We start from the raw sequence: 13,965 nt of genomic DNA, 5'->3' as shown, positions 1-13,965 counted from the left end.
TAAAATCAATCGTCGAATCTTAGATGAAATATTGATAAAGAGGTCGACATTTTAAATTATTCTAATTTATAAAGAAAATGTCGAACCCTGGCAGCAACTATGTGACAGATTGAAAAATGACGGCACATGAATGGGTGTGTTTTGGGCACAAGGGTCGAGAGCCATATGCCAGATTTGATATGTGACTGATTTATCGTATAAACAATGGATGTGTTTTCGCGGGACTGATAGAGAGTGATAGATAAAGCAGATACTACTAAGATAGAGACTGATAGATACAGCAGATACTAATAAAAAGGAACCTCAAAAAGGGAGAGAAATTTGTTACTTAGTACTAAAGTTTAGTGGTATCTTTTTTTCACGTTTAAATGATGCGAAAATTTTCATTGTGATCGGAAATTTAATTTTTTAAGTTTTAACTTTCTGGTGGGATTATAGGATCAGCATGTGCTGCTCCTCCCTGGATGTGAACGGGTGGCAGATTGCTCCTTAGTTCCTACGACAATCTCCTCTTCACCTTTATGGCTATACCCATAGTTTAATGCTTGAATATGAAATTCTTGATTGGTTCTTTCAATGTACAATTCAGATGATTCCAACAATATAGATATTTTGTCTTCCACCGGAAGCTCTTGTGGCACATCAGGGTGCTCAAAATACTGTAGATTACATTCCCACATAAAATGAAGATGCTTTTTCAAACCTGGAGTGTATAATTCTGAATAGGGATCGTTCCGACACCTTTTTGAGCTGTTTCTCATATTGATATGCTTTTGTACAAATTCAGGAAAATATTCCCTTTCGGGGCATTGCAAAATGTCATGGGTCTTTAAACAGCAAAGAGCACAAATTGTAGGTTTAAATCCATAAAAACCCTTTTATGCTAAAGAAACCCATAAAGGCAAATCTCCAGCCGATGGTATCTCCATCATGGAATTGCTCTCAAGATCAACAAACTATAACCTGCGAAACAAATAAAAAATAAAATCAACAAATAAATAAAAGATATATACAAAAATAATTAACTAAGAATAAGATAAACACAAATTATTTGAAACAATCCCTGGCAACGGTGCCAATTTCTTGATAGGATAGGGATAAAAACACTTAAAAATACTTGCAAGAGTACAAGGTTGTCGTAATATAGCAGTTCAAGTAAGGTCGTTTTCCACAATGATTGAATTAATAATTTGTATTTGAACTAATTCTTAATTAATTACTTGAAACAAAGTTTGGAAAATATTGATTTTGGAATTTTATATAATAAAAACATTTTAAAATAAAAACAATTAAATAAATCAACTAGAAACCAATTTAAAGAAAATCAGTTTGTAAAAGCCCTAGAGTTCAGCCGTCACCTTAACAATTCTACGTAGTTCTTCCAATTACTTTTGAATTATTCATGCATATTTTGAAGGTTAAGTTTTCCTAATATATATCTTACTTGGAACCTCCAACATAAACGTATATCTAACATCCAACCAATGATTAAAATATCGATAATATCGGCGATATATCGCCGATATTATCGTTTTTCAGAGACACCGATATTTTCCCACGTATCCGTCTCATTATCGTCAAAATATCGCGATATTATCGATAATATCGATAATATCGCGATATATTCGATATTATCGAAAAAGTCGTCGTGGCTCTGTCGTCGGAAAGGCAGCCGAGGCTGCGTCGTCCCAGCTGCCCAGATCTCTCTTTGCAATCCAGGCTCAAACCCAAGATATGCGCCTCAACGACGCCGATTGCCCCGCCGTTGTTGAAGTCGCGACGAAAAAGCTCGCGGAACGGATCGCAGTTGTAGATCCAGAACCCGTGGTCTGTCCCCACGGCGAAGCAGGCGTGGTCTTGGTTGAAGCAGACGTGGAACAGAGACGGAGGCGAGCGCGGCGCCGGCGAGGCAGGCTCCGCGGGGGGAGGAGGAGAATGGGTGGTTGTTGTGGAGGTTGAGGTTGGGGTTTGGGGGCGATTGAGGGTCATGGTGGTCGTCGCTGGAGTCAACGACAGAGGTGGGGTTGTCGTCGGTGGGATCGGTGAGGAAGGCGGGTGCAAGGCGGAACCAAAAACACAAAAGCTTTGTGGAAACCCAGAAGCTGTGCGCAAACCCAGAAGCTTTCATTTCAGACTTGAAACCCAGAAGCTCTGTCCATCCTACAAACCCAAAAGCTTCGTACTCCCCATTCATCGACCACCAGATCAAAAGAGACACCCAAAAATTTATGAAGCCAAAACAGAGAGATACAGATAAAAGGATTCAAAACACAACAATCAAAAACTTAGATAATGATAGTTTCGAACCCAAATTTACAAATTTACAAAGAAGAAAAGGGGAATTTTAGGAATTTTCCTGAGATTTTTTTTTTCTTCTCAAAACCTAGATCTCAGAACTCGATAATTACGAAGAGAACTAATGCACTGCAAGTCTGCAACTTTTTGTGGGTTCTAGACTAAAGTAGCAGCATAGAATAGAAAGGTCAAAGAGGCAGTTTTTTTTTCTATTTTTTTATATTTTGTTTAGTATATAGAAGCAAATATGTGATGATATTTGGGCTTTAAGCCGATGGGCCATATTAGAGCTCATATTTGATGTACCATTATGCTTTGCAAGCAATCCATGTGTCTCTTTTTCCTCCAATAAACTCAATAAGGTCTCTATACTTCATTTAATTTTTTTTCAAATTCTCAATATATTACAACTACAAGTATATAGTTTTTTTTAATTGTAAATAGACATTTATTTATATAATATTTTATAAATTATTTAAATCCGTCTAGCCCGCCTAGGCGCTAGGCCCCAGTTCACCGCCCGACTAGCGCCTAATGTCTTTTAGAACTTTGCTTTTATCTAGTTGGGGTTCATCGACTTGTACCCAGTTCCTAAATTTGAAATGGAAAGGAAAAAGAAAAGGAATGAGTAGAAAGGAACGGAGAAGCTTTGACCAAAAAAAAAAAAAAGGAACAAGAAGCATCTGGAAAGGATAAGAAAGAGGGGGGGGGAGAGAAATAAAGAAATGACAAAAAAATATTTAGATCCCAAAAATAATTATTCCATGATTTAGTCAAACAATGTACCAAATATTCAATTATTCTTATACTAGTTAGTCTACGTCAAGCCAATCCAATTTAGTTCTTGAACTTAATTTAGTCCAAGATAGTCCGGTGAAACAAATGCACCTTAAGTTTATGACTAACTATGCACATGGATATACTATCATTTAACCCCTAAACTATTGCTGATAACTAATTCATTAAATATAAATGATTATGGTGTGTTTAAATTTCTTTCATTAATTACTACATATTTTCTACACTCACAATGTTTGCCAGCTCGTTATATAATCAACTTCAATCAGTTAAATTCATCATGCAATGCATTTCCTTCCAATTTTTTGTGATAAACTAATAGATAATTGACTAAATAAACATCCTGCAAAGTTTCAATAAAAATTTCCAAGTTTTTCTTACAATTTCCGTGGTTTCCATGTAATTTTTATCGATATCGATATTATCCCGATATTTCCATCGATATTTCCGTGTTTTCGGACTACCGATATTTCCGATATTACCGATATTTTCTTCCTTGCATCCAACCCGTCCGGATGTTCGTATCAAATATGAACATAAAAGACTCATTAAGTTTTATGAAAATCCTTTGATAAACCATGCACCCTTAAAAGGCGTTCATCTTAAGTGAAATTATAATTATTAACGACAAGAAGCCAGTGTCAATTTCAATGAACATTCAAACCAAAATTGCATCAAATTAATTTTCTAAATATCCTAATGGTCGCGAATCACTAAGACACGTAGATAGTTTAAAAAGGTGATTAATAATTCAAAACATGCATGCATAATATCATAAGTAAATTGAAAAAAAACTACATATTCTTGCTAAGGCTCAAGGTTTCGCCCTAGCAAAAAAAAAAAAAGTTATGAACAATCATAAAACAAAATATTATTATAAACATGGATAGAAAACACCTTGGAAATAAACTTGAATCCTCAATCCCAAATAGTGCATCTCCTTCTCTCTTTTTTTCTAAACCCTAATGGCTAAATATCCTTACTTATACTACTACAAAATAAAACCCTAAAAGGTTGTGGAATAAAACTAGGAAACATAATAAAATAATAAAACAAAAAATAAAAGATTTCCTATTTGAACTAAAATTCGAACTTCTCAGAAATCAGACTTTTGACTGACCAAATCAAGTCTGATTTGGTTCCAAAAGGTCTCTTTTGAAAGCTGGAGACGTCTCTTACAAATCCTTAGAAGGAATGTTTCTCAAAATATGACATTTTGACCTCCAAAATACACAAAACGTCCAGATACATCAATCTGGAAAACCTGCACATTGGGCCTTTATTTCATCGCCACAGTCAAACAGCTAAGTAGAAAAATCTGAAACTTTGATACAATCATCTTGAAAGACTCACGAACATCCTCCAATTGGAATCACTCTAAAATTTGTCCGTTTGATTACTTTATGCTCAATACGAAGTCAAATGTCTTATATTGAAAACACAATTCAAAGTATCAAAATTCACCAAATGTCATAGATTAGGGTAAAATATATAGTATAATATTGACTCATCATATCCCACCATTTGTATAGTGACACATGGTGTACCACCCTGTTCCGGTCACACTGAAAAATCTGTCGTAAGTGAGGGGTCTTGGGTTCAATTCTTGCCAAAGGTAAATTTGAACCACATTATTGCTATACATCATTGTGTGACTAAGCCCACCCCTCCCCCTGAGTGTAAATAACATCGTATGTTTAAAAAAAAATATATATCTTTTAGTGTAAATAATATCGTATGTTTAAAAAAAAATATTTGTGTGCAGAAGCACGACCTAACACACTTAGTGTCATAATGCAATTGGTTAAAGTTTTTGTCCTTCAAGTTTTTAACAAAACATATATAATATCTGTCATGTTCTCGGCATATTAAAAGATCTCCCCGAAAAAAAAAGATAGCGAATTTCAAAGAATTCAACTATATTATTATAAATAGGCATGAATATTACCCCTGTTTTACAAATAAACCAGATACAACTTTGAATCAAATTTGGCCTGCATATTGTGGCGTGAGGTTTGAGTACCAACTAGCAACCGATGGAGAACAAGGAAGATCATTGACGAATTTCTTCGTCGGTCAGATATCGAATGTCGGAATTTCAGATGTGAGGCCAGACATGGCCTGGTATTGTATCCTAGACAATAACGTTCTATACGGATCCTTCTCTCTTTTCTCCCTCAAATAAGCAAGGCAATTCTCAACTTCCGACTTCACTTGTAAATACAGTTCATGGGCTTTCTCCCTGTCTCGTAATTCCTGCTTCCTCCCTTCACATGGTTCCCAATAACATTCAAATAAAGTCAAACAGGTTGCACTTCTGATGAATTGATCATACGTAAACACATAAATAAGTATGCATCTAGAACCGCAGAATCGAAACCCACAATTTACCTTCTGTTTCAATTGGTTTTCCAAAATAATAATAGAACCTGCCAGGAATTTTCGGTATGATTCCTGGTAGGTGTACATCCTGGTTTCCTACCTCCCCACCAACGCCCTTTCTGTTATCACAAGATCACATTGATATTCAACGATAAAGTTAATCTTTGGAAACAAGGATGACGAGGAAATGTATGATCACACGAAGACACGAAGATGGATGGTTCTATGAGAACATCTCAGATCAATTACCTCACTTTCGCAACCTCATCTGTTAACTCCTGTATAAAGTCCTTAAGCGGAGGAATTCTCATTTGGTCGTCATAATCCAAAAATAGCTGTTACAAAGATGTCAATAATTATTCTGAGAATGAGTGGTGTGAATAACCAAAGCTCAGTAAATTTGTGCTTTTATTTAGCAAGGAAAGATAAATTAGATCACAGTAAATGTAAAACAAGGAGTGCAGCCTTACTTCACCAATATCATCTTCTCCAACGGCACCAAAAGGTACAATTTTGGCTCCAAATCTAGCTGCCATTCTCACAAACTCAGACTGTTCTGGCCAGAATAACTTATATTCCTCCCCCTGGATACGTTCCAAGTTACGTTTAGTGGAACTGATCCACTAAGATATTTGGATTCTAGGTTTATCTAGTCTTCTCAGACAAAAATAATAACAATAATAAAGTGACTGTTACCTTCCGGTGCAGAGCCTCACGCACTCCACCTGGATAGAGTAGGACGTGAGACTTTGTAGAGAGAAGTTTGTAAAAGTTTGCACCAGAGACAGGAACTGCACCCATAAGTCTGAATGTGTCGAATGCTGATAGATCAGGAAACTTTCCTTCTCTCAATTTTATAAACATCATCGGATGTGCTATTCCTCGCATTAGGATGTTTCTTTCCTCCATCATCTGAGTTACCATGGGAGCCAATTCAAACCCCAGTAACATGTGATAACCAACAAACAATACAGGACCCTCAGAAGGAATCCCGGCAAGGCCCCTCACAATCTTCCCATCTGGTAAAGTTGAGAACATCGCTGGGCTAGTGACCGTGGTTAACAATCTACGCATAATGCACAGTGATCAGACATTAGTATAAAAAATAAAAAAAAGTTGCAGAAGGGGAGGGGTGTTGGTTAGAAACATTGAAGCAAGCTTATGCATAATTTCCATCAGCTCTCTTGTGTGTGGTTCAATATAATATGACACATATAAATAAAGCTAATGTCTAGGATCAAACCATTAAGCATAAACAGAGACATAATGTAGGGGGCTTCATCGACAGCTAGGATAGCAGAAACTACAACTGCAATTGTAAATTCCATGAAAATATCACCCACCTGTTTGATTCAATTATATTTTTGACTTCTGAAGGTGTTGGCGGTATGTAATCAGTAACAAAGTCATGGGTACTGGAACGACGATAGACACCAGTTGCCTTGATGACAGTTACCAAATCAAAAGGATCTTCCTGCCATGGATTGCGAGAACAATAAACATATCAGAGTAAAAACTTACAAACTCAAAAAAATTTGGTTATAAAAATGACAGCATAGCATTGGAATATTAGAAATTGCAGACAGTAGCAAATTCAACAAAAGTTGATTCATTACTCTAATTAAATGACCCTAAGAATCTAACTCTACTATTTAACTTTTTTCCTTGGAGATGTTGGGTTTGGAAAAGTAGCAGAGAGAAATTCACTTATTTATCAGGGCTTATACTATCACCAATAAGACTGTACACAAGCACACAGAGAAAACAGCGTACCAAGAAGAGGAAATGGCCGCTGTTAGCAAACATACGAATCTCACATTTTGCAAGGGTGTGTTTCAGTCTTTCTCCTTCCGCTTGACTAGGTAACAACTGATCCTGTCCACTAATAGACAAATAAAAGATAAGTTAGCCTCATCATTCTAGAAAGATGACAATCGAAAGCAGTAAAGTGCTCTGATGCATGACTATACTTGACCAGTAGATCACAACTATTCAAATAAATTTCCGTAAACTCAAATTACACCTTATTTTAAATGTTTACTTGCAAACTCTTCGGGTCTGTTAATCATCCATAGTAGCGTTGAAATACAAATACATCAAGTCGAGTCCTCCAACGTTTGTTTCGGAATAGTTTTCTTGAATTTGTTTCTTTTTTAATTGGGAGAAGAGGGGTGGGTGGGTGGGTTTAAATTATCAATTGTAAGTGACTGCTTTCTTAGTCACTATCAAACGAATAAGCAGAAATAAATAAATAGACCTGGAAAGTATCAGCGTTTGAGCTTTTACAGCGTGGAGACGTGAATTGGCATATGGAGATGCTGATCTAATCATTTGTAGCTTCCACAGAAGTGTTTCTCTAGGTAAGATATCAGCAAGAACCTGTGGCTTCAACCATTAATTCTTTCCACTAGATTCAACTACACTTCATGAGATATAAGTACGCAGAATACACACAAAAGATCAGAAGAGACCAATCTCTTTACCGACTTCAAGAGTATTGATTATATGATAACATATAATGCTACATAAGAGATCCCTGAAAGCAACACGTCTAAAGCATCATAAGTATCCATCTATGGAATGAGGATTGAACAGATTCTGAATAAGTGCATAGAGTGATCCGACTTGTGGGTGAAAGTAATGTTAGTTTGTTACATAGTTGTGTCTTACAGAGAGGTAAGATGCTGATGCAAGAAGATCGCGTGATAGCTTCTCAACTGTCCGCGGCAGAAGAAGTCCAACTCCCGTCTCCAAGTTACCCATCAGAAAACCTAAATACATGAAAAAGAGTTGCAGGTTAATGAATAAAATTCTTTTGTAGCACGCACATGAACTATGAGCCAACAATTCATCATAATTTGGAGCAACAAACATAATAAAAGGTGGAATAAAGAAAAGCAGACCTGTCATTGAGCTCAGTATGTGAGGAAGGCTGAGAGGAAATGAGTCAGGAATGATCTGCAGTAAAGGTATTAATGGTTGAAGCTGGGACTTGCTGAAGGACGTAGCTGCACATGGATACCAGGTAGGAGCTAACCCGAGTGAGCAAAAGTATCAATTGAATAACTTCTGTCTTAGAGCTAAATTATTTGGCTTTTATATAAATGCTAAGCATTTTGCCTTTATCTTAAGAGGAATTGGTGAAAATTCAATGGACCTAATACATTTAATACATCATATCTCAGCATGCTTATTTAGTACTTATTTATCCGGGAATCTATAAACTTTGAATCAAATGACTTAATAGGAAGCAGCGTCTTACCTGGATTAGCCAAAATTAGAACAAGGTCAATATCAGGGTTAAGGGCAGCCACAGAAAGCGCAAGGCATGCTCCAAGAGATTCTCCAACAAGATATATAGGCCTATTTGGTGCGAGATGATGCTGTGACCGAACTGTTCTTTCAACCAGCTTCACTAGGTCTGGCACACGGAAATTAATAAAACAACCAAATTACATATGAATTCATCTCTTTCATCCAACAAAATAGGAAAACAGAAACAAGGTGCACCATTTTATCTTCTCCACATATGATTTTCACCACTGTTACGAATACTATGAGGACCGGATGAAGCAAACATTTTGTGCAACACAAGATCAACAATTCTAAATGCATTTAAGAAAAAGAAGAAGGAAGAACCTGTGAATGTTGTTCGATCCTTGGCAGGGATATGCAAGCACCAGACATCGAAAATCCTTCACATATCAAGTAAAAAAAAAGCATATATGATATCAAATCAAGTAATTAAATTAGTTCTAGCAGGAGGAACTAACTTATCAATTCCGAAATGCACTCAAACAAATTTGTGATAGGACGTACTTTCCAAGTTTCTGATGATGCCTTATCAGCCCAAGTCCAGTGCCATCAATTCCTGCACGATTCATTCCAAAGATAAAAAAAAATGGAAATAAAGTCGAATTATTTTTTGAATAAAGGAAAAGAAAATTATAAGGTTGAGCAGTAATTAGACTCGTGCGATAATCATTGAGCTTTTTATGTTAGTGAGCGATCGCAAATCAGAATCATTTTTTCGTAATTGAAAGCTCACATTTGCAATGATGGTGATGATGGCATCATTTGCAGAGATCTAAGAAAAGGTAAAAGTCGGATAAAGTGGAAAAGCGAAGGGATTTTTATTACCAGGCAAAAAGAGAAGCAGAGGAGAATCGGCCAAGCGGGACCCGCCGCCCAAAGGAGAGAACCAGCGAGGCGGTCCACCGTCGGAGCTGATGAAATCCTTGGCTTGCTCGAAGTAATCCTTCAAGCTCAGGCCTTGCTCTTCCGCATCGAACCTGTGCTCCTCCTGACGAGCCAGCCTCTTGGTCTCTGCAGCTGACGTCGTCGTCGTCGTCGTATGAGCTTCCTTCTCAGACGACCTGCCGCTTCCGATGTTCGCTGCTGTCAGAATCGTCGGAGTGTGGTCTGTTGACGCAGCGGCTAGCCTCCGCGACGGAATCGAGATCGGATTGAACTTTGATCTTCCGGATGAGGATGATGACGACGACGTCAGTTCCTGACGGATAACGGATGGCAGGCGGGCGGGGAAAGGACAAACTCCGGTGGAGGCCATGTAATAATAGAGGCAGCTGGCGGGACGGCCGAATCGGCCGATGGCTCCTGCTGGCGGTATTTAGAGATTTGAACGCTTGTTAGTGAAAGTTATTTTTCCATTTGAGGAATAAAGTTCAAGCGTTGAAATTAAATAGATGGATTGCTGGCCTTATATTGTCTTCATAAAATAATACAAGTTGTTTTGTTGTTTTTGTGTTTTGTTTTTGTCTTGTTTGCTTGGATTGCCGGAACACTTTGACTGTCGGCAGCTCAAGTGGAAAGGTAGAACACTGCCGGCTCTACTAAACGATATTATTTGGATTTGACAAGGGCAATAAACAAAAGTGTTCCTACTACGTAACAACAGTGGAGGAGGAGGGCGATGGACGGAGGAGACGCGGGTGGTCTAAAATCCAGAGAGGCGGCTGTGGAGTTGTCTACGGTGGCATTGTCCTCCTTTCTCGCTTCTTTGTCATTGTCGTTCGCAGTTTTGTCCAATTTGGGATGAAAGAAACGTTAGCACTTGGATGGCATGTCACTGCCACATAATGTATTCTTTTATGGAATTATTACATAGCTTGTATATGTAGGGTCCCATTTAGGTAAAGAATAATGCATTCAACCGAGAGAATTTATCATATATATACAAAACGCTGATACTAGACTCATTCCGTTGTCTTATTTTCACATCCCATTATAATCTCATCCATCGTAAAAATAAAAAAAATTAAAATCTATTTTCCTACCCACTATTATTCATAAAATAACCTTTATCACACCACCACCCCATCATTATCCTGCTTCCACCCCTAGTCTCTCTGGAACTTCCTTTAGCAGCAAAATGCGTTACTTTGGCAACCCAAAACACCAGAATCCAATACCTTAATTCAACTTATGAAATCAGGAATTTTCATAGACTAAGATTACCTCTTCAACTCAACAACGCCCATAGAGAAATCAGTATCATCAACGGACGTAAAGCATTTCATGATTTTTTGACAACATCGAGAAAATGGGTCAACGGAGGTCCAAGTAGAAAAGAAGACAAGTAACCTTGTAGTTCTTCTTCTCAAATTCCATTTTCTCAATCTTGTTCCACAAGCTATGAACCTCTAGATTCTGTATTACTGCAACAAATCATTTGCACTTGTAGCAACTATCAACCAATGAAGTTTGAGGTCAAAAGAAAGAAATTAAAAAGTTGATTAACATTTTGATGACCCTCTCAGTCTCCACGATACCATTCAAAATCCATGGAAATTGAAATTTAAGTTCCAAACGAGAGACGTGACGTGGCCGAGAGGAAAGGACTAGTCCTCTTGCCCTTCCTCCATCACAACAACTCTGTCGTGCTCCCCTTGATACTCCGTGCTTATGGCCGTGGCGGTCAGTGCAGAAGCCGAGATGAGAAATGAAACGGAAGATAGAGAAGAATGGGGGAGCGAGAAACGGGGACGCAGAGAGAGGGGGAGAGAAATGGGGTAAGGGTTTAATAGTCTTTTTATATAATGATAAACATGTTATTAATACTTTTAAGTTTTTACTAAAACGTGTGGGTGAAAAAATAGGACAATGGGGTGAGATTATCAGCACTCATCCAAAATTTACTCTAATTTCGTAAATATCAATTTTTATAAAAACTATCAAATGTATCCAAAATTTCAATGGAATAGACCTCAATACCCTCAAAGTTAATAACAAACCCTAAATCCAAACATTATTAGATAAAATTATGGTAATTCCACTTGTTTATGAATGAACCTGAATTCATTTCCAAGAAAATTTGATATTTAGCAATACCATCCACACCTCATGGTCTAATCCCCACCTCCTAAATAATCATAAATGTTTTGTTTTGTTTACAATTTTGGTTTTGCAACAAAAAATGGAATTTGTTGCTTACATGCAATTGTGATGGGCTTTTGACAGAACGAAGAGCTCCTAATGATCTGCGAATATATGGCAACATGCCGTCGTCGCTCCCAATTAGCCAAACCCTTTTTAACTTTGCCAATATATTTCCTTTTGATTTGTTAGGTTTCCAAGGCATACCGAAAGTATAAGAACAAAAATTAATTATTATTGTAATTTTTTTAATTGAACATTTCAAAACAATATGAAGGAGAAGGATAAGCAGAGGCCAGAAGGGGAGAGGGTTGCGGCAGTGGGTGGTTCGGTGACAACAATCTTGTTGTGAGTTTGAATGAAAATGAATTCCAACGATTTTAGGTGTTGTGTAATTTGATTTTAATTTGTAGGGCAGTTTGGTCTATTTAAAGCATGTTTTATGCTATAATTGATAGTTTTTATAAAAACTGACATTTATGAAATTAGGGGTTAAATATTGGTTATTTATGAGAAATTCCCTTCAACTAAACATATAAAAGAATCTATCATTACTTATACATCTTCAGTGGATAATACGATATATGTGCTATAACATTTTTCACGTGACATTGTATTATTAGTTCGGAATAACGTTGTCCCGTGTCTAGGAAAATCTCCTTCAATATCTTCATCTTGTTTGACAAATTTTTTATACAATGATACTGATAAAATGAGAATTTAATAAACCGACTGTATTTTATAAATTAGAAATAGATTGAGGAAACTAGTTTGTAACTTCAGAAAGAGCAGTGGAACATTTTGATGGACTGATTCAGCAATATAAATAAGAAAGTAGACGAAGGACTAGTGTGCATGAATTGAAGAGGACCGGGTTGCTGGCTCGCTTGCTTGCCCCAAACAATACACAAAATTAAATAACTTTCAACTTTGTCATACTTAACTCCAATTCCTTCTTTGATCCCAAAAAAAAAAAAAAAAAAAAAAAAAAACTCAAAAAGTATTTATATACTTCTTAGATTTTTCGCCAATGTTGCCCCATGTCAAAATTTTTTGCATTTTGTTCTTATTTTATATTATTCGTTTGGGTGTAATTGAATCGTTGGTTAATGAACGTGTGTCACTCTCAACTGCATAAAAATTAATTATGAAATTGTTTACTCACCCAAACAGCTTAATTAACTCCTTAAGCTAACACCAACTTAAACACAGGATCATCGTTTTATGTAATTCTTCTAGAAAGTATATATACAGAATAGTACAAGGAGTGATGATTAAACTACAACTCAACATGTGCCAATTAATCTTGGCCTTCATCTCTCTATTTTTTATTTGTGTAACTCCAAACTTGGGACTATTTCCTCATAGAAAGAAGAAAAAAAATGGAAACTTGGGACTGTTCACAAGACAGGACAGCTGGACGAGAAATTTTGTATTGTGATCGAAATACGGATGGTACATAACGTTTTTTTTATATAAATTGTGAAATTTTTTATTTTTTAAGTTATTAACTTTTAACACACATATCTCATTATTTGTATAGTGACACGTGATGTACCGTCCTATGTACCAATCACATTGAAAAATCTCTCCAGCTGGACCACCAACACCAATTGATCATGGCTGGTGTTATTCATAAATTTCTTTTGTGACCATTGCTCTCATTGTGACCAAATTAAAAATTACTTGATAATCATTTCATTTTTAATTTAAAAAAAATTAAAAATAAAAATTGAAAACGAAATCGTTATCAATCGATTGCTTAATAGTGCCGGAACTTTCATAGTTTATTGTGTCACTCTCAGTCATGAGTCATGTGACTTGCCCCGATCTAGGTTGTTTTCTTTTTGTTTCATGATTTGATTGGTCAAGGGGGTTGGAGTTTTCCTCTATTTTAGTTAAGGGGAAAACTAATGAAAATGATTTGAAAACTTTGAGTTTTAACGATAAAGACAAAATAAAGGGTAAAGTGAATAGTAACATGATTGATTTTTTAGTATAAAAATATGGTTTTTCGTTAAAGTGAACAATACTATAAGCTTTTCGTTAAAGTTCCATAATTCTAACGTTGTATTATGTTATGTTGTCTCTACC

General features: G+C 36.5%; 1 protein-coding gene across 1 annotated transcript; it reads right to left on the bottom strand.

Annotated features, from left to right (window-relative positions):
* Window positions 1-4,995: 4,995 nt before the first annotated feature.
* LOC126582925 (phytyl ester synthase 2, chloroplastic-like) lies at window positions 4,996-10,524 on the bottom strand. The gene is made up of 14 exons (XM_050247152.1): window positions 9,616-10,524; window positions 9,295-9,346; window positions 9,115-9,170; window positions 8,738-8,896; window positions 8,379-8,483; window positions 8,146-8,246; window positions 7,733-7,854; window positions 7,249-7,357; window positions 6,819-6,949; window positions 6,172-6,541; window positions 5,946-6,059; window positions 5,725-5,810; window positions 5,485-5,594; window positions 4,996-5,360 (listed from the first exon to the last, which is right to left on the bottom strand). Exons 1-14 carry the CDS (start codon window positions 10,043-10,045, stop codon window positions 5,170-5,172), a joined length of 2,136 nt encoding a protein of 711 aa, XP_050103109.1. The 5' UTR covers window positions 10,046-10,524; the 3' UTR covers window positions 4,996-5,169.
* Window positions 10,525-13,965: the final 3,441 nt, after the last annotated feature.

The sequence above is a fragment of the Malus sylvestris genome, chromosome 9 (genome assembly GCF_916048215.2).
Source record: "Malus sylvestris chromosome 9, drMalSylv7.2, whole genome shotgun sequence".
Lineage (NCBI taxonomy): Eukaryota > Viridiplantae > Streptophyta > Magnoliopsida > Rosales > Rosaceae > Malus > Malus sylvestris.
Note: the sequence above shows the minus strand (reverse complement) of the source record. Positions and strands in the feature narration are given on the sequence as shown.

Bases quoted from the DNA above. Each gene is read 5' to 3' on its own strand.
- LOC126582925 (XM_050247152.1), bottom strand. From the start codon at position 10,045: ATGGCCTCCACCGGAGTTTGTCCTTTCCCCGCCCGCCTGCCATCCGTT. The intron at 9,171-9,294 runs GTACGTCCTATC...TGATATGTGAAG, and splicing joins CATCATCAGAAACTTGGAAA to GATTTTCGATGTCTGGTGCT. The intron at 8,247-8,378 runs GTCTGCTTTTCT...TCATGTATTTAG, and splicing joins CATACTGAGCTCAATGACAG to GTTTTCTGATGGGTAACTTG.